We start from the raw sequence: 24371 nt of genomic DNA, 5'->3' as shown, positions 1-24371 counted from the left end.
TGTTGCAATGTATCAGACATGATCTTATCGCTTTTTATGATAACAAAATCTTTGTTAAACGTGTTATTCGGCCAATGGAAACTAGCCACGCTTTGAACATGTACAATCGGCCATGTAATACTACGATTGGAAGATTGAAGCGGCGAAAGCTTCTGCCATTGGTTATTGTTGCGCGTGGGGAGCAGGTATAAATGCACTTCATCAATCCACCGCCTCTAAAGGGGGATCAGATAAAGTAGTCTACAACCCTGGACGCAGTTTCAAGCCTATGCCGGGGTGTAGGAATAAAGTACAATATAGTAAAATACGGGACTAGGACTATGGTGGATTGTATGCCTCCTTTGTGCTCTTCTCGCTTTCAGTAAGTATGAGTTATAAATTGCATAATAGAATAGAATTTCAACTTCTTTGCTGCTACTTGACAAGTCATGATATTTTCTTGGTTGCAAGATAATGTTATGGGTGGAAGATGGCACAGTGATGCCATCTGTTGGTAAATGTTCATTACTGCAACTCTTGTGTTTTACCGGGGTGCTTGAGATACCCGGATGCGTTGTGATGTACTGAACAAGACTGGTTACTCGCATCAATGCCTCTGTCTCGTCATTTAGCATTCAAACATGGTGTCAGAGTCGGATAACTAACCATGCTTTCCGCAAATTAGAGTCACCTGCTCTGGTTTACAAACAAATGCTTATTTGTGTAAAATTTCGCCCGGAATTGGCCTTAAGCTAGAGTGAGTTTGCTAGTTAGCTTCAGTGTTGTTAGCACCGGTTAGACATGGCAGCGAACATTCCCCCTCCCGCCGTTATGAAGCTCAGCGGGGATTGGAGCACGAACTGGGATACGTTTAGAGGTGAATGGGAGGACTATGCGCTAGCAACGGGACTTCTGGAAAAGGAAGATGAGGTAGTGGCTGCCACTTTGAGGACTATAATGGGAACTGAATGCCGACACGTATACAAACACAACCTGAACCTAACAGCAGCACAGCAAGGTAACGCTATAGCTATTCTTGATGCTCTTGAACATTACTTTACGCCAGCAAAGAACGTCATCTACGAGCGTTATGTTTTCGGTCGTTGCAAACAGGAGGACGGGGAGTCCATTGACAGCTTTGTCACTAGGTTAAGGGAAAAGGCAGCTACATGTGACTATGGTGCTTTAAGAGATGAACTGATCAGAGATACGATTGTGCTTGGCATAACGGATGAGGGCACCCGCAGACGTTTGCTGAGAGAACGTGACCTGACGCTGGCCTTGGCAGTGGAGACATGCCGTGCAGCAGAGCTTACTGATATACGGATGAGGTCCATGGAGCTAGAAAGGCAACATACGGACAATGTAAATGCTACATTCAGGCAGCCAGTAAAGAAATTCCCCTTTGCCACAGCTAATGCTAATACTACAGCCAACTCTGCAGTAGACAACCCCAATACATGCCGATATTGTGGCATTTCTCATGGACGAGGAAAAGAACACTGCCCAGCCTATGGAAAAATATGCAAATCCTGTGGTACAGCTAATCACTTCGCAAGGGTCTGCATGAAAAGCAAGAGGAAGGAGGGTAAAGTGCACTCCATGGAAACAAACACAGATGAAGGGAACGACAGCACAGAGGATGTATATGCTAGCGAGTGCATAGGGGCAGTGAGGGCAAAAGGACAAAAGTGGTTTGTCACTCTGCTACTTAATAATAAACCACAGCAATGCCAGCTAGATTCAGGGGCCACATGCAACGTTATGAGCCTTAAAGACAAAAGGAGGCTTGCGCCCAGAGACAAACTCACACAGAGTAGCACCAAGCTGAAACTGTATTCAGGCCAGTTCATGACCTCTTTAGGCCTGTTTGTGACAGAGTGTGTTTTACGTGGCCAGAAATACACCCTTGAGTTTGAAATAGTTGAGGCTAGTCAACAGCCATTACTGTCAGGTTCTACATGCGAGCGCCTTGGACTTATTAACTTCACCATCCCAGCTGATCTTAACATTATAGACAAAGTCCAGGCTGGGCCCCTGAGCAAGGAGACACTCCTAAGCAAGTACCATGATGTCTTCAACGCACCGGTCGAGTCAGTTCCTGGGGAAGTCCACTTTGAGTTGGACGCAGAAATCCAGCCTGTCCAGTGTGCACCCCGCAATGTACCAGTGGCCATGAAAGCAGCTACGAAGGCTCAGCTTGACAAATACGAAGCAGATGGCCACATCATATCCGTCACCGAGCCTACGGACTGGATAAGTAATATGGTTATCGTCAAGAAACCAGACAAGCTACGGATATGCATTGATCCTAAACAACTCAACCGGGCTCTGCGACGTTCACATTACATTATGCCCACGTTGGAGGATGTTCTTTACAAGCTCCCAAAGGCCAGAGTCTTCACGCTCGTGGATGCCAGAGATGCCTTTCTGCAGTGCAAGCTCGACGAGCCCAGCAGCTACATGACCACCTTTTGGACACCCTGGGGCAGGAAGAGGTGGTTGAAGCTTCCGTTTGGTGTCTCCGTGGCTCCAGAGGTGTATCAGCGGAAACAGCATGAGCTGTTGATGGGACTTAGTGGCGTGGAACCCATAGCAGATGACATTCTCGTAGTGGGCTGTGGGGACAGTGATGAGGAGGCAGAATGTGACCATGACGCCAAGCTGCTGGCCCTGATGGTCAGATGCAGACAGGTCAAGCTAAGGCTAAGCATAAAAAAGCTTCAGTTTAAAGTGCCAGAGGTCCGCTTTCATGGGCACATCTTGTCCTCCACCGGATTGAAGGCGGATCCTGAAAAAGTGAAGGCTGTCTTGGAAATGCCCCACCCATCTGACGTGAAGGGAGTGCAGCGCTTCGTCGGATTCGTCACCTACCTGGCCAAATTCCTACCGCGGCTCTCTGAAGTGTGTGAGCCACTGAGGAGGCTCATGGACAAGGACACCATCTGGCATTGGCTCCCAAAACATGACGCAGCGGTGAGGGAAATAAAACAACTGGTCACCCAGACACCTGTACTGCGATACTACAATGTGTCAAAACCTGTCACGATTCAGAGTGACTCAAGCCAGTATGGACTTGGCTGTTGCCTCATGCAGGAGGGCCAGCCTGTGGCATTCGCCTCTAGGGCACTCACCCCAACAGAGCAGAACTATGCCCAGATAGAGAAGGAGTGCCTCAGCATTGTGTTTGCATGCCAACGCTTCCACCACTACCTGTACGGGCGCGACAATATTACCGCAGAGACCGATCACAAGCCCCTTATTGCTATATTCAGCAAGCCTCTCCTGAATGCCCCAAAACGACTGCAGAGCATGCTACTGGCCCTACAAAACTACAACCTCAAGGTGGTGTATAAGCCAGGGCCAGAGATGTATGTGAGTGACACGCTCAGCAGGGCTACTGCATCAGGCACTCACACACGCTCCATGCATGAACAACACGCAGTGTGCAGCTTGCAAACAGAGCAAGTGGATGTTGAACACATCAACCAGGCTGACTACCTTAATGTTACGGACCAGCGCTTTATACAAATCAGACAGCACACAGACAGGGACGGGCAACTCCAGGCATTGAGGTCTGTGATTCTGATGGGCTGGCCCGACTGCAGGGAAGAAACTGCTTTAGCCGTCAGAGAATATTGGCCAATCAAAGAGGAGCTCAGTGTTCAAAACGGAGTGATATTCAAGAGTCAGAGAGTCGTTATTCCCCGGTCTCTGCGCCCTGAGATGTTGGCACGCGTGCACTCAAGTCACATAGGAGGTGAGGCCTGTTACAGACAAGCACGTGACACACTGTATTGGCCAGGAATGCAGAGTGAAATTAAAGACTATGTCAGTAAATGCACAATCTGCAATGAATATGCCATTGAGCAACAGAGAGAGACGATGATGTCCCACGAGCTACCGATGCGCCCCTGGCAGATAGTAAGTCTAGATCTCTTCCAGCACAGTGGCAAAGACTTTCTGCTGGTAGTCGATCATTACTCAGACTTTTGGGAGATCGACCTCCTCCCCGACCTCTCAGCAGAGACAACGATCAAACGCTGCAAGGCTCAGTTTGCCCGCTATGGACAGCCAGATAGGGTAATTTCAGACAATGGACCCCAATTCTCAGGAGTTGAGTGCCGAAAATTTGCTGCAGGATGGGAATTCGAGCACGTCACTTCATCACCACGACACCCAAAAGCTGATGGGAAGGCAGAGTCCGCAGTAAAAATCGCAAAGAACCTCTGCAAAAAGGCTCTGCGAGAGGGCAAAGATGCCTGGAAAGCAATCCTGCAGTGGCGCAATACCCCGACAGAAGGCATGGACAGCAGCCCGGCACAGCGCCTCATGGCACGGCGCTTAAAAGCAGCTCTGCCAGTAGCCAGCACTCTCCTGGAGCCATGTGTGGTGACAGACGTGCTGGTGAAGCTACGTCACAGAAGACAGGTCTCCAAGTTCATCTACGACAAATCAGCAAAAGACTTACCTGAGCTCAGGGTGGGTGAAACGGTGCGAATGAAGCCACTACCAGGGGACCGGGCAGGCCTCTGGAGACTCGGATCCTGTGTACAGAAAGTGGCACCACGCTCCTACTTGGTCGAAGTGAATGGATCACTGTACCGTCGTAACAGGGTTGACCTTCGGATTGCTGAGCCAGCACCTACTCAGAACCCTGATGGTCAAAGGGGTCGCATGACAAAAGACAGAACCCCAGCAAGTCACATGGGGCCTGAGGCACTGGGCGAAGAGCCAGGGGATCACAGGTCGGCCGCTCCCTCACCCATCAATTCTCCCCTTAGACATTCAGGTGACACGCCTGTGCGGGAACCCGCAGTCCTCGCAGACAAGCCCCCTGTCTTTTCACGATGCGGGCGTCTGTCCCAGCCACCAAAAATACTTAATCTGTAGGTTTCCCATCAGGGATTGTTGACAGAGATAAAAGTGAAGAGAATATCAAAATGTGTTGTTCTGGAAAAAAAAAAAAAAAAAAAATACTAAACTGTTCATGTTGGAAATTGTTACTAGGTTTGTTTTGTTAGTGAATTGACACCTCCTGTCCTATTTTATTAAAGGGAAGATGTTATGGGTGGAAGATGGCACAGTGATGCCATCTGTTGGTAAATGTTCATTACTGCAACTCTTGTGTTTTACCGGGGTGCTTGAGATACCCGGATGCGTTGTGATGTACTGAACAAGACTGGTTACTCGCATCAATGCCTCTGTCTCGTCATTTAGCATTCAAACAGATAAGCAGCAGGAAATGTGCTAAAATGCTATCTTTTGATTGCAGTGCAATGTTTTGTTGACCGATGAATGTGTCAAATGGGGTAACATCGTAGAAGACCTAGGACTGAATTGCAGGTTTCTGGTACTTTCTCTTCATCTGATTTCTGTGGAGCCAGACTAACATTGATATGCCTAATGCTTCTCTTTTTTCATTCATCATATCAGGACGTTATTGTTGTTTGCTTTATGGGCACGTTATTCAGAGTTTTACTGAACATTTTGTACATATTGACACTGCAATGTCATACCTAAGGCTTCCACAACCACACCGACTAAACAAAAGCAGGATTCTAAAACACCCTGATCCCACACAGTTATACTCTATTTGTACCAGTTATCAACAACGAACTACCAGTGGTGGAAAAAGTACCCAATTGTCATACTTGAGTAAAAGTCTAAAAGTATTTGGTTTTAAATATACCTAAATATCAAACCTAAAAATATAAATCATTTCAAATTCCCAGACAGCACCATTTCTTTTTTTAATTTACGGAGAGCCAGGGGTACGCTCCAACCCAGAATTTATAAACAGAGTTTAATGAGTCTGCCAGATCAGAGGCAGTAGGAATTACCAGGGATGTTCTCTTGATAAATATGTGAATTAGACCATTTTCCTCTCCTGCTAAGCATTAAAAGTATAACGAGCACATTTGGGTGAAGAGGGAAAATGTATGGAGTACAAAGTACATTCTTTTATTTCGGAATGTAGTGAAGTAAAAGTATAAAGTTGTCAAAAATATAAATAGTAAAGTACAGATACCCCCCAAAAATTACTTAAGTAGTACTTTCAAGTATTTTAACTTAAGTACTTTACACCACTGCTAACTACCCATATAATAGTCTGTTTGCTTTGCACAGTGCAATCAGTTTGCTATGTGGGTATAAAGATGGAAACTGCAAAGGTATCAAATCTTTATCAGCAGTGAAAGTGAACTTATTCCCGGCGCTTATCAGTTTATTAGTACAGTATCGGTCCGTTCTGAGAAGGAAAAGTGCCATGCCCTGAATGGAAGGAGTCAATGAGATGTAGTAGTGTGACTGTTATGCTTCCAGATAGGGGGAAAGACTGGCTACCAGATGAATTTAGACCCTCAGTAGTGAATTTATGGCCCCGTGGTTGCTCTGTCACATGACATGGGTCAATTTAAGGTAATACAAATTAGTTGTATTTTTACTGGGTATAAGTTTTTATTGTTTAAACCCTCAGATCTATAATGTTTAATTTAATTTTATCTACAGGTTCTGTCAGAGCGGAGGATGAGGCTGACATTGTAACGGCCGTTGTTGGTGGAAGACCAAGGTGCAGCGTGGTATGTGTCCATATTTATTAGAATGAACACGGAAGTAACAAAGAGAAACGATCGAAAACAGTTCTGGCTGGTGCAGACACGCAAAAGAAAACAATCACCCACGAAACACAATAGAAAACAGGCTCCCTAAATATGGTTCTCAATTAGGGACAACAATTGACAGCTGCCTCTGAGAACCATACCAGACCAAACACAGAAATAGCAAATCATAGAAAAACTAACATAGACAACTCACACCCTGACCATACTAAAACAAAGACATAACAAAAGAACTAAGGACAGAACGTGACAGACATTGATGGGACAGTGGAGGAGGACTTGGGCAAAAGTAGAGACGGCTCCCGGACAGATGACGAGGTCGTCCAGAGGTAAGTGTGTTTAAATATTTCAGCAAAGAAGAGTGTCCTGTCATGCAGTAAGTCTCGAGACTAACTGGTGACAAGAGCGCCCCATTAGACTTCTCTACTTCCTCCCTCTTTTCCAAAACACAACCCTTTATACTGACCTCACATGAACCATGGAAACCACTTGCCTTCTCCTTTCGGCTTGCTATTTTCAGTAAAAGATAAGAGGATGGTACATGGGTTTTATTTGCACAAAGGCTGAGTGGAGATTTGTTGATGTACCATTTCATTTTTGGCTTGACACCCGTTCCTATTTAGACCGTAGAAGAACACCTGATCATTCTTCAGTTCATTAGAGAGCAACACACAACATTTTAGAAGGGTTTTCCCTATTTCTAGTCACACAGATGAGGCCTCTATAAATATTCTTTTTGGGAAAATCTTGAGTCTATGTACCTTGTTTGTGCTGATCTCTGATTACACTTCTGTTCTTCCAGGGAAGAGGAGGCTATCCAGCTTGATGGCCTGAACGCAGCGTAGATAAAGGAAATCTGGGGGGAAAAAAATCAGAAAAGCATGTCTTCAAGGCTGAGGTGAACAAAATGATGAAGCTCATCATCAACTCCCTGTACAAGAACAAAGAGGTTAGTGTCTGCCCTGATCTATGTAGACAATGGCGTTTTGAACATTTACACTTATAGAAATAATAGGGCAATACAATAAATATTAGTTTCCTTAACCCTCGTGAAGCAATATTTACAGTCATTTGTTTAATTAGAAATTAGATCACAACGAGTCCATCTGGCTATCTATCATAGCATAAACCTGAGAGGTTCAGCGAGGTAACTTAAGGTCATTGAATAAGGATTGAGACAGTTAGGAATGTCATTTGGGGGTGGTGCTTCGCCCTGCCGGCACCTCTGGGTAGGTGGGGGCGAGCGCACTAACTGACTAGTGATGGGAGCGGCCGTTAGTATTGTCTTTGTATTGTAGTTTTAATCAAATAAAAATATACACAATTTTCAAAATAATCATTTGGTGAGGTTTCTTTTTGTCTGTGTCCAGATCTTCCTGAGGGAACTGATCTCCAATGCTTCCGATGCCCTGGATAAGATCCGGTTGCTGTCCCTGACCAATGACGAGGCACTCACTGGTAAGGAGGAGCTGACAGTGAAAATCAAGGTATGTTGAGTTACCTCAGCGTTAGCTTTCTGTGTGACGCAACCTTTCAGTCCTCCGACTGTAGGCTAATTAGCAACCCTTCACTGAGCTATCTGGAGTGAAACCTGAGACCGAGAGAGTAGTTAGGATAACATCTCTAAATATACATCTCAGTCGGGGACACCCTCGTCCCGGCAGGGGCACCACCATCACATGAGTTAGCAAAGCAACTGTCAGCAAGTAGCAACCATTCAGTCAATCTAGCATTAGTGTAGGTAGATGATTTGTACTTACTATGGCAATTTTAGGCTGGAAATGGACAGCTCTGTTAACAGTCTATGATGAAGTAGAATATGGTTAGTTGTTGTTTAGCAATGTAAACCCTCATAACAATAATACATGTTATGATGTAGTTATTGACATTACTGGCTGTGGAACATTCAATCAAAAGGCTGTCTAAATTAGACAGAGACCCAAATGTCAAACCAAAGCTGAACTAATAAATGCTCCAAATTTGGATTTCACTGTAATGGAAATTTGTTTCATTACTGTGCCTTTTTTTTTAAAGGTCAAGAAGTCTGTAGTCTTGCTCAAGCGGTGCAGCCAGAGGAATCTAGTTATGTTCGGAAAGGTTCACAACTGTAATGACTAACATGAAGCTCTTCACTGCAGTGCATTGTTTGTCTCCCCTAGTTTGGTGATGAAGGGGGAGGCAACAGACTACTTGGAGCTGGAGACCATCAAGAACCTTGTGAGGAAATACTCCCAGTTCATCAACTTCCCCATCTACGTATGGAGTAGCAAGACTGAGACTGTAGAGGAGCCTATTGATGAGGATGAGACAGAAGCAGATAAGGATGAAGACCACGATGAGGTTGAGGTGGAGGAAGAGGACAAACTAAAGAAGGTAAAACATTGTTTCAAAGACCAACTACTGTCTGTAGCAGCAATAGATCCCATTGAAGCGAATCTCAATGGAAGTGTATTTTTCAATTTTAATGACTGTCCATTCTCCTTTTCTTTTTTTCCCCTCATGTGGCGAAGACAGTGTGGGAGCTGATGAATGACATCAAGCCCATCTGGCAGAGGCCTGCCAAGGAGGTGGAGGAGGATGAGTACAAGACCTTCTCCAGGGTGGGTGTCTGTCTACAGTTTATTCAGACTCGCTCTCCTAGCAGACACTAATCCATTTAGTGGTTACACAGAAGTCTGTATTCCCATTTAGATTTAGCAGTCACTGGTCTCAATGGGTGATCTTAGGTCAGATATGACTCATCTGACTGGACATGAACTGAAGATGTCTTGTCAGGCAAATCTTCAGTTGCCAGGCAACTGGTTTAATGACAGATAGAGGTTGTCTATGTAAATAACTTCACTCTATTCTGTTCTTGCAGGACACAGACGAGCCCATCTCCCACTTCACAGCAGAGGGGGAGGTCACCTTCAAGTCCATCCTCTTTGTGCCTGCCGCAGCTCCCCGGGGACTCTTCGAGTACGGTTCTAAGAAGAACGACTTAATTAAGGTGCCACAGCAATGATTAGGTTACAAAGCAACTATGGATTGGCATACAAGCGGTTCTCAGTGCAGTATTGATGTGTCGTAATAGTTCTCTGTCAGTAGAAATCTTCCATCTCTCTCAGCTTTTTTTGCGTAGAGTTTACATCCCTGATGACTTCCATGACATGATGCCTAAGTACCTGAACTTTGAAAGGAGTGGTAAGTATTATTCCTTAGTAGATGCATAAACTAATCCAAAGTGCACCGACAGGGTTAAGTATGGATACCAGTCTGTTTAGCCATCATTCCACTCCTTGCCACTCCTGTCATGCTAAACATTGGCATATGACAGGGGTACAAGGAGTAAAATGTTAGCTTATCAGACTGGTACCCAGGCTATTACCCACGTGCAAACAGGATCTGAATACTAACTGCTACTTTACCAATATAATAAACACTGACTATGCAAAGTGTGTTATAATGCAGTACATTATGGCTGGATTCTGTATACAAGAACTGATTTGGGGAATGGGCACGAAGAGATGATAAGGTATATCTTCGCTTATCTTAACTTCCTTACCTGTCACAGCCAGAGGAGGAGCCAGAGGAGGAGGTTAAAGCAAAGCAATATATATAAGACAATGGATAGTGATGGTCCTTTTTGCTTCATGTACGGATGTGTTTTTCACTTTGCTCTTTCCAGGGAGCCACAGGAAGGGATGAACTGTGAGACGGCCTGAGCAAGGGGGTGGGAGGGAAGGGTGAGGGAGCGAACTGGGGGGCAGAGCTTTGACTGGAACTAGGTCCATTTTCTCTGCTGAAAAGGATCAGGTGGGTGTTTGGATTTTAGTAGCTTCTGTTGATTATTTTCTACATTCCTACATGACTGTAAATGTGTTACTATTTAACTGAGGCGGTTATGGAGTGTTGACTTCCTGTCACGAGAACCATTAAATGTTTCCGAAAAGGTAATCTCCTGTGGGGTCTTCTTTTTACCTGTCATTTCTGTTCTTTTTTAGCCAATAGTCAGCCAATTCAGAATTTCCACAGTCAAATCTCCAGCTTTTTATTTAGGAAAAGGCTTTAAGAGATCACATTGTTGAGTTTCAAGTCAAAACAACCAATACAATTATGCTCACTCATCTCACAACGACCATATACCTTTTTGATTCTGTACATGTCTAGCTTGGAGTTCTTGAAGACGGTTTGATAGGAACCCTCAAAGAAATACTATCTCAAAAGATGTTAAAACAGCAATAGGACTTATTATCAGACAGAGGCATCCACAATATTTATTAATCAGTCTGAAATGACCCTACACAACCTCTGTTCAACATCCCTCAGATTTTACCCTCAAGCCGTACCAACAAGAATTTCCTGGTGGGGTCTGGGATGAACCACTTCTCCCACCGGTCCAGGTGGACACAAGGGTAGTCCCAGGGCTTGAAGCGGCTGTTCCAATGCAACAGGTGTGCCCCCTGGAGGAAGGTCTCAGAGTTGCGGGCGTCTGGGCTCCAGCCTAAAGGAAAAGAGAACAAAATACACAGTAAATCCTCTCGAGGTAGCTCTATCCTACATTATGACACCCAAGCCTGTGTACCAGACCCATATCTCTGTACATGCCTCTGCTGTGCTATGTATGAGGTGTGGTGGTGTCATCAAGGTGAGGTGATCTCACCCAGGTGTCGGACGTGCCACAGAGGATCGATGATTGCGTATTTGTCATGGAACACGGTCAGCATAGGAGGAGTCGCCACGCCCCCTGCCATGGCACTGCTGTATATGTTTTCTCTAGGGGAGGAGGGCATCAAAGTAGAACATTTTATATTTCATTTTCCTTATGATATACAAATGAAACAGAAGTAATACGTTTTCATAGGAATATCTGTTTATTATTTATTATAGACAGCAGGGTTAATTACTTATGGATTCACCTGGTCTTAGGTCAGTTTGGTGGTTATGTGGAAAGATATGATCACAAGTCAAACATACTTCTCTACTTACTTTAAGTTCTCCTGCAACTATTTCTCCAGCTGTTTGGTGATCTTCTGTTTCTTCCACTCTCCAATGTCGGCCACAAACACCCCAGGGTTAAAGGAGCAGTCGCTGGGGTTGATCCCCAGGTCTCTCACTTCCTGTAGTCCAGGAAGCCCATGTACGTTGTCTGGGAGACAGGGTCATTAGGGAAGGGATTTGATTTAGATTCAGATTCGGAGACAAACTGATCATGTTTATTCAGCATTGAGATCTATGAGACTGCTTGTCGGGTTGTTATTTCAGAAGATAATTAGAGAGTATCTTCTAGGCTAGGTGTAGGATAAACTCAAGTTCAATATATTGTCCTTTACCAAGATTGATTGTAATAGAGGTACCGCCGATCTTATTTTGGCAAAAAATGCAAAAAGACATTACCCTGCATGCCCATGCTGCGCACCATCTCGTGGGTGGAGGGCAGGTCACAGTCTGTGGCGAAGGCAGCAGCACGGCCTTTCTCCAGCTTGGTATGGTACAAGTCCTTGATGTCACTTGTCGTTACTGAATGCAAGTACTGAAAATGCAGACACCCATTTATCTCAACTACAGCTCAAGACAAAACTGGACTGAATAGCACAAAGATAAGGACACATATCTGTACCTTGCACAATGACATCGTCTAAGTAGATCACCCTCTTGTGGCTGATATCAAGGAGCGGCAAGTAAAAGCGTACAAAGTTCAGCTGCAAAACAATCAAAACAAGGACTTTAGGGACAGTGACTGTGGTTAGGTTACAATTAGTTCCTATGTGGGTGCTTGTGTGAGTATGTGTGTACTCACTGGGTGCAGCATATCTGGTCGGGAGGAGTCTGGTTTCACCTTCCCTTTCAGAAGCATGGGGTTGAACTCCAGAAGCTTATACTTGATGCCCTTCAGCGTGGTCTTCTCTATGTACTGTCTATGAAAACACACATGAATATAATGACAGTTCAACTCACTCCATTTTAAAGTAATTTCTCAGTTGTCCTTTGAGGCCTTTATTGAAACAATTCAGATAATCAATTCATTAAAACATCCTGGGTTGGTACTAGGAACTGAAATTGCTACAAATCTCACAGTGACAATGGAAGGGGGAGAGATTAGAGTGAAACACCTTGTCAGCTTGATGGAATCACGAAGAGTGACAATGTAGAAAAACACACTGGCATCTGTGTTGCTATAGATGCTGTTGATGGTTGCCATGGCACCGCCCATTTCGTTCCTCCGCAGCACAGATGACCACTGGGATGTCATCCTCTCCCTCCGCAGCCTTCTCCACAGGAACTTTTGGCGCACGCTCTGGGTCCTTCCTGGTTTCTGTGAGGGAAGTACAACCAGTTTGGGCTTGGTCAAGTTTGACCTAGATAGTTTGTGTGTATGCATTGACATGTGTGCCTTTAAAAAAAATATATATATATATTATGTAGTTCTGTCCTTGAGCTGTTGTCTATTGATATTCTGCATTATGTCATTCTGTATTATGTTTTGTGTGGACCCCAGGAACAGTACTGTAGCTGCTGCTTTTGTAACAGCTAATGGGGATCCTAATAAAATACCAAAAGTAGTCTATTTTTCTATCTATTTTTAAAAGCTATTACAATTATTTAAATTGCTAAGTAATTTGCCCCCTAAAAGCTATCCCATAAGGGGCAAAGGAAATGCTTATTTTTTTAAATCAACAAGCATTCATAGCCTCATGCCAACTGCTGTTCTTGGCAGGTTCTAGTGCTGCCAAGTCCTAGTTCCCTTCTCGAGCCGAGACGGGCCTCTGAACAGCTTACTGTGCAGGAGTAGACACACTATGAGAACCAGCATCATGAGCAGGATATGGTTTACTGTCACACAGCAGAGAGAGAGGGAGAGAAAGGGACCATTCAATCAAGTCAGATGCAAGGGAACTGAAGCAGAAGTCCTTCCAAACTGGATCAGTTCAACTGAAGCACAGTTTCCACTGTAATGCTGTCACCTCGTATCCAATCATGGCAGATCACATATTGCTGAGATACTCAAACATGGCTCTCATTGTCTTTTACGACTCATCCTCCAGGTGGCATGACTAATTCTACATAGTAAAATAGTTATGCCTGCCCTTCTCTTCCTATCCACCCACCTCAACCATGTGTCAGCTGTAGTCAACCTGAGTGGCATCAATCTTGTGCTGACACGTTCACCCCTGGATGACCTAAACTGTCTGCCTCAACAATAACAAATAAATAGTCATTAAAATATTGCTTCACTTCTGGCAATGTTTAAAAACCAGGCTACCCGCTGTACTCTGTGCCAAAAATCAACTGTTTGTGTTGTTTGAGTAAAGGCGTCTGTTAAAGTAAAGAATAGACTGTATAAAATAAGGGTGTAGAACAAGGCACAACTATTGTGGAAACTAATTAAAAATCCTTTAATGGTTGCATCATGTATTGAATGTGAAGAACAGATGACTGAGATGATGAAATGGGAGAGAGAGAGAGAGACTCAAACATAATTTATGGAGGTGTTGGAAGCGTACAACTCAGCTGAGGCAAAGTATACTCCAGAGGATTCTGGGGAGGGTTGTGCTTTACCATCTACACCACAGCCACCATGTTTACAAGAGTATTTACATGCAACAATGTTTTATTACTCATTTAATATGAAAAAGTAATGATGTCAAAACTTAATTACAGGGGCAATCCTGTGGTCACTCACTTTTCCTCAAAAGAGCCATTGTTCATGTTTCTTCCAGCCACATCTGAAAAGACAGAGAGAACCCCAGAGAGCAGTGAGATTCAAAGGCAGACAGACACAAAGACAAATAGACTAAGAGTAAGCGAGGGAGGGACTGCAATATTCCTTGGCATTGGTGCACAGTTGAGGATCCAGAAGGGTGTCTTCACAGACATAAATCCTTCCCAGAGGTGCTCCAGAACTAGATCTGGCAGTCCTCTAAGATAGTCACAGTCCTCACCACAGCTGTTAAACACAGGAAAACCCCCCTGACAAACATACCTCCAAATCAACACTAATAGTTTAATATTGGGCTTCACATGAGCCTGAGTAGGCGAGGTACCCTAATGGGTACTGGTAAACAAACCAGTACCCATCAGGGTACCTCGCCTATCCACAGGAGGCCCTTAGGAAGAGTCATGAATATAAGAATATAGGCCTAATGATTGGCTGCAGATGAGGGGGCAAAAGACAGAGTGAAATGTGATTGGAGGTACAGTTAACAAAAACAAATGTTGAGACCAACTGGTTTATAATATTACATCATTTAGTGGGTGCTTATATTGTCCTATTTCACACATGTAAAAGTGTTTATTATACGCATGTGTGTATTGGAGATTAGAGTTTTTTTGCATATCCCAACTCCCCCTGAGACACCCTTAAAGAGTGGGGTCACTATTGTCCACCGCCCCTGGAACAATTAGGGTTAAGTGCCTTGCTCAACAGCACATGGGCCAATTTTTCACCTTGTCGGCTCAGAGATTAGAACAAGCAACCTTTCGTTTACTGGCTCAACGCTCCTAATCGCTAGGCTACCTGCACCCTAGTCTGTTTCCACTGAAACATTTGCTGATGGAAATAAAGATCCTGCAACATTATCATGTTTATGCTATGAGGATCACATACACTACACGGTGTGATTGTCCACACACCGCAACTGCAGAACTGAACAGACATGAGAATTGCATGTCATGACTTTTGTACCTGGTCACTCTCTATATTACTTTATCAGCATGGTAAATGTATACTGTAGCCCAAGGTTTTGGCTAATACAGTTATATCTAATGTAGTATGCAGTACATATTGCACTGTTTCTCTGTGTGATATACATGGCACACTAAGGGCCTGGTGAATCAGCACGCATGTGGATCTGGTTTTCAAGAGACTCTTGGTGCTTCCTTCCTAGTGGCATTTTTCAGTAAGCTTTAGTCAGCCTCTAGAGAGAGACACTCTCACTATCCCTCTATTTGTTATGCTTAAATTCTAACTCTCTCGACATTGATGTCTCTCCGTCTCTCTCACCCACTGTCTCTTTTGGATGTAATGTGTAAGTAAACAGTAGAGAGGTGTAAACTACTCTATAAACAATCAATAAAAGTGACATGACAAGCTGTGTTGTTTTTGGTGCTGGATAAACTAACAAAAACTAGTTCAGCTGTGAGATCATCATTCTGTACTCTTCTGCCCATTTTCAGAGAAAATACTTCCACTCCATTGATGTCAGATAGAAATAATAATATCTGTATTAGTTCAGACTTTTCACACATGCTGCAGACAGATTCTCTGGGCAAGTTCTCCTCCATAGAAAGCATTACTATCCAAGACTGAGCCAGTATAAACGACTTGGTAATGTTTTTTAGTGGTTGTAAAATATCTATTAGGTGAAGTGTTTTGCACCCCTTATACAACATTATCATAAAAATGGTGACAGAGTTGGGATTGTGTTCATTTGTTTTTTAGGGGTTCCAGACTCTTTTCAGTGTTCTCTACACACATGCTCTTTGGGTCAACTTTCTCTAAATTAATCCAAACCAGTCTCAATAATAATAATAATAATGTACAGAGATGGATAGTCATAAATATGGCTTAATCAGGAGTTTACAAGATGAAGTTGTTTTTAATAGCCTACTGTATGTGAAATTTAAAACATGTAGAAGAACTAGGGAATCCTCATTAAACAAATATTTTACTATCTGTTCAGGTAAATGAAATGCACAGTTTCTTCACAAAAGTGAACCGTAATTCAAGGTGTCAAAGAAGTCAGTGCCAACTCTTATTTTGCACTCGGCCTCTGCTACCGCCACATGAAGAAAACCATAGTCTGGCTTCATAACCACACAGGCTACCTGAACTATGATAATGGAACACCAAGTAGACTCCTAAGTAGCCTAGTTGCTGCCATGTGGCACACCTTTTTCATGGAAAGCATATGTTGTTTTTTTCATTATGGGCAACTACTTAGCGGATATCCAACCTAGGAAATACAGTAGCCTTACATTAGTTTATGTAACAATTGCACAAATTAAATTTAAAAAATATCAGATGAACCTATAGCAATCTACTCAATGCATCACAAGTAGATTATGATAATGCTAAAAACAAATATATGAATATTACCTTCTTAAAAAGGGGTGTGTCTACTTTTCTAGCTTTAGAGCAATGCAAGCAATGCACAACAACGCACACAATCAAAGCACAACTCTAAATTCAACAATGTGTCATAAAATAAATTAACTTACCGGGGAAAGGTGCCACAATTATTCTCAACGCTTAACTATCCACCGGTCTCTGCACATGGTCTTGAATAAATGCTACAAAGAGAAGCTACTTCACCCACTCAACTTTACATATTTTTTTCTTCTTCAGGAAGTTCTTTCCAGATGTCTCTAATCTTGTTCACCCATGGAAAGCTCCGCGGGTGCCACATGCCTTCTTGTAGATAATTATTGAGATTGCGTTACACTCTACAATAGCAACTGTGCTTCCTAAATTATTTGTCATAGGATGCATGTTTTTTTTATAACTTACCTTTACATGTTTTAGCCTATCGTAAAAAGAAAAGTAGATTTTTGGCCTACAATTTAATAACTTTACTATATAGGCCTACATAATTTGTGGCAACTACCATTGCAAGCAGAAGTTATTATTTACAAAGTCTAAATCAGTTAAATGTAATACAACTCAACCTATGCATTATCATTCAATATAAGTTATTTTGAGAGTAATGAATATCAAAAACTACAACCCCCAGTGCACAATTCTGCTACAGCATACTGGACGATCAGAATGTATTACCGAATTTCTTGCAGGAACATGCTGCAAGCTATTTTAGCCCATAGCCTATGGTAGAACAGTGTTGTCCATTGCTTTAACGTATTATTGTCAGGTATTAAGATCAAATTTCCTGTCTTTTGCGTTTTTAAGGTAAAGAGTAGAGTAGAACTCAACTGAAATGTGTAGGTTTTTGGTTGACCAACAACTTAACCTACTTTTCACCATTTAAGGTACTTGTCACCCAAGCTTCTGATCAGAAACAGCATCAAGCTAATTTAGCAGTTTAAACGGTGTCAAATAGTTAATTTTATTACATGTATATGTTCAATGGATGCTGAGAACGCATTGAAATATTTAATCAAGCTTACGCAGAATGGCGAATTGTGCACACTTAAAAAAGAACTTGGAGGCAATATTGTTGCACATTATGTCAACAAAAAACATTTCGGGAAATCGGGTGATACATTGTTGCATTATGCCGCCCGTCATGGCCACTTGGACATTGTGCAATTTTTAGTAAAAGAGATTGGGATGGACATAGAGCTTTACAATACCGACTACAAAAGAGCTCTGCATGAAGCTGCATCCATGGGACAGCGGGAGTGTTTGAGCTATCTGCTCACTGAAGGAGCCAAAGTAGACTGCTTAAAAAAGGCTGATTGGTGAGACATACATTAACACGCAAGCCATGTGTAAACATTAAGACAACGTTATTCTATATGTCTCTTTTTAGAAAAAGATGTATTGAAAAACACATTTATTTCGAGGCATTTTATCCCCTTCGATAGCTCAGTTGGTAGAGCGGAGGACTGTAGAGGCTAAATGCTGAAATCCTTAGGTCGCTGGTTCAAATCCGGCTCGAAGGAGAATATTTTCGCCGGCCCATGTCATATCAATTCGAAGTTTTTTCGTTATCTGCATAAATGCTTACTCGCTAACTCTCCTCAACAATGCATTACAATATCAATCAATAATCTAATGCCAAGTCCAAAAATAAGAATACAAAGTAATACAACTCATTGTGAGATGTATACAATAGAATGATTTATAAAATAATATATGTCCAATTATGATGACTGTTATATAAGTAGTAACGTGAGATGTAACTTGGTATAGCAGTTTAAATAGAGTAATAATAACTAGTAACAGCAGTGGTGACCTTGTGTGTCATGTATACCAAATAACAAATAAGTTGTTCTAAGATTCAATTAAAGTTCTGGTTTCAATTGATTATATAGGTACTGATTAATTGAATGACCAGAGTCAAATTCATTAGAGACCAAATGGAAGCAACCGGCCGAAACGGGGAAGGACTACCAGAATTTGGAGAGGCTTGTTTTTTTCAGTTGCTAAACGTTTTGCTACCTTGTGCACTAACGAATACGATCCTGCTTTTTCTGAATACGTACATCTCCCTTCGATAGCTCAGTTGGTAGAGCGGAGGACTGTAGAGGCTAAATGCTGAAATCCTTAGGTCGCTGGTTCAAATCCGGCTCGAAGGAGAATATTTTCGTCGGCCCATGTCATATCAATTCGAAGTTTTTTCGTTATCTGCATAAATTCTTACTCGCTAACTCTCCTCAACAATGCATTACAATATCAATCAAGAATCAAATGCCAAGTCCAAAAATAACAATACAAAGTTATAAAACCACTTGTGAGATGTATACAATATAATGATTTATAAAATAATATATGTCCAATTATGATGACTGTTATATAAGTAGTAAAGTGAGATGTAACTTGGTATAGCAGTTTAAATAGAGTAATAATAACTAGTAACAGCAGTGGTGACCTTGTGTGCCTGTGTGTCATGTATACCAAATAACAAATAAGTTGTTCTAAGATTCAATTAAAGTTCTGGTTTCAATTGATTATATAGGTAGGTACTGATTAATTGAATGACCAGAGTCAAATTCATTAGAGACCAAATGGAAGCAACTGGACAAAACGGGGAAGGACTACCAGAATTTGGAGAGGCTTGTTTTTTTTCAGTTGCTAAACGTTTTGCTACCTTGTGCACTAACGAATACGATCCTGCTTTTTCTGAATATGTACATCTCCCTTCGATAGCTCAGTTGGTAGAGCGGAGGACTGTAGAGGCTAAATGCTGAAATCCTTAGGTTGCTGGTTCAAATCCGGCTCGAAGGAAATATTTTAATAGGTCCATGTAATATCACCGTGCCTGCATTGTATACCATTATCAACACACTACTATGAACATAACAAATCATTAAATACTACACAAAATTGGGGTGGGAGGGTGAGTTAAAATAAATATTCATTGTAATTGCCTTTGTGACCCAACAAACCCATTTGTTCACCGAAAAATGACCTCACAAAATGCAAGATATGTGCAACTCTGGTCCAACATCGTGACCCACCTTTACTTTCAGGACCCCTCTGATGATGGCCTGCACCCGGAGGAACCTGGGTGTGATCCAGGAACTGCTGTCCCACAAGGCCGATCCCACGCTGAAGAACAAGGACGGCTGGAACTCCTTCCACATCGCCTGCAGGGAGGGAGACCCAGCAGTCATACAGCACCTCCTACTGGCCAACCCAGAAGTCTGGAGTACAGAGAGCAAGACGCTGAGGACTCCTCTGCACACTGCAGGTAATCACTGTGCTAACAAATCAGACATGTCACAGGTCTGGACATATTCACAGGTGTTTTGAACAATATGCATAAAATATTTTTTTTCTGGTTCATTACCCCTTCTCTATCTATTCTCTGTTCCTACAGCAATGCACGGCTGTGAAGAAGTGGTCAGCATCTTGGTACAGAGGTGTGTTTCTCTATGTTTGTCTGTGTGTGAGAGGAGGTATGAATTAGGATAGTCTCTCAGAGGATTTGCATACTTGTGAGAAGGCATGTTAGAGTGTCAGTGTTGTTACTCTGTGTTAATGTGATCATGTGTAAGTGTGTGTGGGTGTTGTGCTAACTGACCCTCACTTCTCTGTTTGCAGTTGTGGTTATGTTCCGGATGGCAGGGACAGCTGTGGGGTCACTCCCTTTATGGACGCAGTGAGGAACGGACACATATCTGTGGCCAAGCTACTGCTGGAGAAGCACCAGGTACACTGGAGACTGGAGGAAAATAACATTTCCATCTATCAAAACATATCTGAGATAACTGAAATTTGCACCAAAATATCAACTTGCCTGTATCTCACTTAAATTCCACCATAGTCCCCTTGGGAAAATGAATCCACCTCAACCACTCCAGTACCCCTGGACATTGAATAAGATACTGACCTGTATATACTTGCATTCTCGTGTGTCACACAGGCCTCTCCGACTGCAGCAGACATCCTCGGGGCCCAGCCGGTGCACCAGGTTGCAGTCACAGCCCAGGAGGAGGCGCTAGAGTTCCTAGTGAGGGACCTCGGAGTGGACGTGAACCAGACAGCCACTGACATGCAGCTCACTTCCCTGCACTACGCTGCCAAGGTTAGCTCTATTCTGTAAACATCTATTATCAGGCCTATCCTGTAGATAAAGGCAAATTGTGTGCATAATAATATATCATGCCTGATATTTTATATTTTCAGGAGGGCCACACAGGCACAATCAAAACACTCCTCACATTAGGAGCAGATCTTCACGTCAGGGACAAAAAGGGAAGAACAGGTACTGTAGAGAAATGGTTCCCAAACTGTGGGGCGAGGGGTCGGCACGGGTACCCCCCCCCCCCCCCCAAAAAGGATATTTTTACTTTTTTTTTATTTAAAGGAACTCAATCTGGCTTTAAACTGAAACTTTTAATAGTAGAATGCACAAGATGTAATTTCAAAATTGGGTAGTGCATCATCAGTTCCTCTTGTCATGTTAGTCTTCGCATACCTTAGGGAGCTATTTGTAACTTGTCAAAATGTCCAAATCAACTAGCACATGTCAGCTAACGTTTTTTAAATGTATTTGTCACATGAATACACATTAAACATGGGAAAATGTACAGAATTGCAAGACAATTTGCTTTAAGACTGTAAAGTTCCTATGCACCCCATGACAAAATGTGTAGAATTGCACGAAATAATCTTTAAACCTGCAAAATTCTCTCCACCAACAAGAGGGGTGTGAACAGTTTGTATCATGAACAGTGCTTGTGCAGGGGTGGCGCGGGATGTTTCCCAATGCTGGAAGAGTGCAAAAAGTTTGGGAACCCCTGTGTAGAGGCTAAATGCTGTATAGTTCTACATTATGATAATTGCACTTTGCTTGTAGCAATACACTTTCATCAAAACAACTGCTTGCAGGCCAAATCTGAATTTGTGCAACAAGAAAAACTGGAAATGTAAGTTTACTTAATACAGGGAACAGGATGCGTTCTAATGACATAACTTCTGTCTAGCGTATGTAAGTAGTTCTGGCATTAGACCCAATTCTCAAACCACTCTATTTAAAAAAAATGTTTTACCTTTATTTAAATAAGCAAGTCAGTTAAGAACAAATTCTTATTTCAATGACGGCCTAGGAACAGTGGATTAACTGCCTTGTACAGGAGTAGAACGACAGATTTTTACCTTATCAGCTTGGGGATTTGCTCTTGCAACCTTTCGGTTATTGGTCAAACGCTCCAACCACTAGGCTACCTGCCGCCTCATATAGTACCTGCCGCCTCAAGTACAGTTGATCTTGAATGCAGGTCATTGAATCCTGTCCTCGGGCACCCTGTGTTAGGGGTCATCACAGGTCCAAAAAGTTGGACCCGTTCCAAAATGGATCTGGGGCTTTCCCACCTGACCTGATATGCATAAAGTAATTTTCAAAAAACCTGTTCAGATCAGAGAGTAGAAAGAGAGAAAGAAACCTCAGACTGGGCTGCCAGCTCCATCAATAAACAAGTGATATTGGCAAAATGATCCACATTTAGGCCCTCGTGTCCTTAAAAACTGCCTATAACAAATTACAAAAAAATATGTGTTGTGTTTCGAAGGGTAGCATATTCAAAACTTCATAGCCTATTGTTTCATTGGTTTTTACTGTCCTCAAACATTAACTGTCCAACTCACCATTTAACTGTTGGAGATTTGAGTGCTAAATGCATCAGGGCATTGCATGCATACAGGCCTAGACGTCCACTATATGATATTATAAAAAATATACATAAAGGAAGAAAAGCTTGGGCCTAGCCCAAGAGAGAAAGATAGAGGTATGCTGTCGCCATGTTCCAAACACTGACATGCATTTCTTTATACTCGTCAGGTGGAACTTAATTTGGCAAAAAAAACACTTGTGTCATATTTAAAGAACTGGTTTAAACCTTTACAAACGTTTTCAGCAGACTAGGCCTATCTATATATGTAGCAACTACCCATCAAATGACAGCAATAGGCTAAAGCAATTTATTTGACAACAGGCTACAAAAATAATGATATACAATAATAATAATAAATAGGAAAATAAATAAAAAACCTGAATAGCGAGTTGCACTCAGTCCATTTGGCCAAGCCAACTCACTTCTCATCTTTGTCCACTACAATATTAAAACTTGTCCCTGAGACAAAAATTTGGGTCCTGAGTTGGGTCTCTGAATTTTGGGTCTGTTGGACCCGTGAAGACCTCTATCCTGTGTGTGCAATGTGCAGATCTCTGCGCCAGCAAGTATCTGACATTGATGAATTAATCTACTGCCTGTGTCTCTCTGTGCTTCCCCCAGCTCTTCATATGGCGTGTATAGGGCAGCATGCAGAAGCGGTCAGGACACTCCTACAGCAGGGGCTAGTAGACGTGGTGGATGCCTCGGGCTCCACTGCTCAACAGCTTGCCAAAAAAAACGATGTGCTCAGAGTGTTTGAATGTGATTTGACATAAACTTCTGTCTGAATGGAGAATCAATAAATTATGGACATTATTGGTATTCTGGATGGCAGAATAATAACTTCATATAATTTCTTTCTGTGTGGATTTTGTTGATGGGGATTAAACAATACAGTGCCTTCAGAAAGTATTCACACTATTTAACTTTTTCCACATTTTGTCGTGTTAAAACGTGGGATTAATACAAATAAAAAACAATGGATATATCTTGAGTAGATAAGTAATCAACTCCCTGAGTCAATACATGTTAGAATCACATTTGTCACCAATTACAGCTGTGAGTCATTCTGGGTACGTTTCTAAGAGCTTTGCACACCTGGATTGTACAATATTTGCACATTATTATTTTTTAAATTCTCTGTCAAGTTGATTGTTGATCATTGCTGGACAGCCATTTTCAAGTCTTGCCATAGATTTCCAAGCCGATTTAATTCAAAACTGTAACCAGGCCACTCAGGAACATTAAATGTTGTCTTGGTAAGCAACTCCAGTGTATATTTGGCCTTGTATTTTAGGTTATTATCCTGCTGAAAGTTGAATTTGTCTCCAAGTGTCTGTTGGAAAGCAGACTGAACCAGGTTTTCCTCTAGGATTTTTCCTGTGCTTAGCTCTATTCCGTTTCTTTTTAATCCTAGAAAAACTAGCATACCCATAACATGATGCAACCACCACCATGGTTGAAAATATGAAGAGTGGTAGTAAGTGATGTGTTGTGTTGAATTTGCCCCAAACATAACACTTTTTATTCAGGACAAAAAGTGAATTGCTTTTGTTGTTGAAATTCTTTACAGGGACACTCAAATTCATTCTTAAATGAATCATTCTTTATTATCAGCATTCTGAAGAGGTTCCAACCAACTCAATTCACCAAGTACACATGCCGATCAGGAGCTCTACCTGGGGCAGTCCCGGTAGTTGTCTTATATACATACAAGTTATATTTGCATGATTTAGCTTATTCATCATTCATAATTTATTCATCATTAACGTTTGCTTCATTCACGTGACTAACCAATACTGGGTCATGCATGTGACAGACTAATACCTCACGAGGCTTCTTCTCTCGATGCTGAGACCTTGAAACTGAGATATCCCTTGTTCAAAACAAGGGTCTGGGCGTACTGCCAAATTGCAGATACTAACAGTGAGGATTCATTCAATCACTTGCATGAACACAGAACTTGGTCATTAGAAAAGCACATGAATAGAACAC

The 24371-nt window shown here is 42.3% G+C and overlaps 3 protein-coding genes and 3 non-coding genes across 10 annotated transcripts; 5 read left to right on the top strand and 1 right to left on the bottom strand.

Moving 5' to 3' along the window:
- The first annotated feature begins 80 nt into the window (after nt 1–80).
- Nucleotides 81–13138, top strand: LOC110490380 (endoplasmin). Of its 4 annotated transcripts, XR_016486810.1 has the most exons (9): nt 218–361; nt 6490–6560; nt 7402–7548; nt 7970–8086; nt 8759–8972; nt 9110–9199; nt 9460–9782; nt 10267–10394; nt 10908–13138. XR_016486810.1 is itself a non-coding variant. In XM_090200536.1 (7 exons), exons 5-7 carry the CDS (start codon nt 8766–8768, stop codon nt 9601–9603), a joined length of 441 nt encoding a protein of 146 aa, XP_090056662.1. In that variant the 5' UTR covers nt 218–361; nt 6490–6560; nt 7402–7548; nt 7970–8086; nt 8759–8765; the 3' UTR covers nt 9604–10394. The 4 variants fall into 4 exon arrangements, 1 of the variants encoding a protein (XP_090056662.1); XR_016486811.1 differs by lacking the exon at nt 10908–13138 and having other exon boundaries at nt 81–361; nt 6490–6928; nt 9114–9199; nt 9460–10394; XR_016486812.1 differs by lacking the exon at nt 10908–13138 and having other exon boundaries at nt 9114–9199; nt 9460–10394.
- LOC110490381 (glycosyltransferase 8 domain-containing protein 2-like) lies at nt 10605–12966 on the bottom strand. Of its 2 annotated transcripts, XM_090200534.1 has the most exons (7): nt 12692–12966; nt 12379–12496; nt 12199–12280; nt 11976–12111; nt 11568–11727; nt 11242–11354; nt 10605–11082 (listed from the first exon to the last, which is right to left on the bottom strand). In XM_090200534.1, the coding sequence occupies exons 1-4, from the start codon at nt 12964–12966 to the stop codon at nt 12086–12088; spliced, it is 501 nt and encodes a 166-aa protein (XP_090056660.1). In that variant the 3' UTR covers nt 10605–11082; nt 11242–11354; nt 11568–11727; nt 11976–12085. The 2 variants fall into 2 exon arrangements, with proteins under 2 accessions (XP_090056660.1, XP_090056661.1); XM_090200535.1 differs by lacking the exon at nt 12692–12966 and having other exon boundaries at nt 12379–12501.
- Nucleotides 13139–17574: 4436 nt separating the features above from the next.
- ankrd16 (ankyrin repeat domain 16) lies at nt 17575–23224 on the top strand. The gene is given in 8 exon segments (XM_021563741.3): nt 17575–17765; nt 17768–17996; nt 19731–19951; nt 20081–20123; nt 20305–20413; nt 20627–20788; nt 20890–20968; nt 22998–23224. Coding segments are annotated over 8 exon segments (1056 nt in total). The 5' UTR covers nt 17575–17707; the 3' UTR covers nt 23153–23224.
- On the top strand, nt 18113–18200 carry trnay-gua (transfer RNA tyrosine (anticodon GUA)). The gene is given in 2 exon segments: nt 18113–18149; nt 18165–18200. It is a non-coding gene; the product is annotated as a tRNA-Tyr (tRNA).
- Nucleotides 18749–18836, top strand: trnay-gua (transfer RNA tyrosine (anticodon GUA)). The gene is given in 2 exon segments: nt 18749–18785; nt 18801–18836. It is a non-coding gene; the product is annotated as a tRNA-Tyr (tRNA).
- trnay-gua (transfer RNA tyrosine (anticodon GUA)) lies at nt 19398–19485 on the top strand. Its single transcript is given in 2 exon segments — nt 19398–19434; nt 19450–19485. It is a non-coding gene; the product is annotated as a tRNA-Tyr (tRNA).
- Nucleotides 23225–24371: the final 1147 nt, after the last annotated feature.

This window comes from Oncorhynchus mykiss, chromosome 15, assembly GCF_057628025.1.
Source record: "Oncorhynchus mykiss isolate SJ-2025 chromosome 15, ASM5762802v1, whole genome shotgun sequence".
NCBI lineage: Eukaryota > Metazoa > Chordata > Actinopteri > Salmoniformes > Salmonidae > Oncorhynchus > Oncorhynchus mykiss.
The sequence above is the reverse complement of the archived record's forward strand: the minus strand, read 5'-3'. Positions and strand labels throughout refer to the sequence as shown.

Coding starts and splice junctions, on each gene's coding strand:
- LOC110490380 (XM_090200536.1), top strand. CDS start 8,766: ATGAAGGGGGAGGCAACAGACTACTTGGAGCTGGAGACCATCAAGAAC. Junction 8,973..9,109: donor AAGAGGACAAACTAAAGAAG/GTAAAACATTGT, acceptor CATGTGGCGAAG/ACAGTGTGGGAGCTGATGAA. Junction 9,200..9,459: donor AGTACAAGACCTTCTCCAGG/GTGGGTGTCTGT, acceptor CTGTTCTTGCAG/GACACAGACGAGCCCATCTC.
- LOC110490381 (XM_090200534.1), bottom strand. CDS start 12,966: ATGTCAATGCATACACACAAACTATCTAGGTCAAACTTGACCAAGCCC. Junction 12,497..12,691: donor GATTCCATCAAGCTGACAAG/GTGTTTCACTCT, acceptor GTGTTTTCATAG/ACAGTACATAGAGAAGACCA. Junction 12,281..12,378: donor GACCAGATATGCTGCACCCA/GTGAGTACACAC, acceptor ATTGTTTTGCAG/CTGAACTTTGTACGCTTTTA.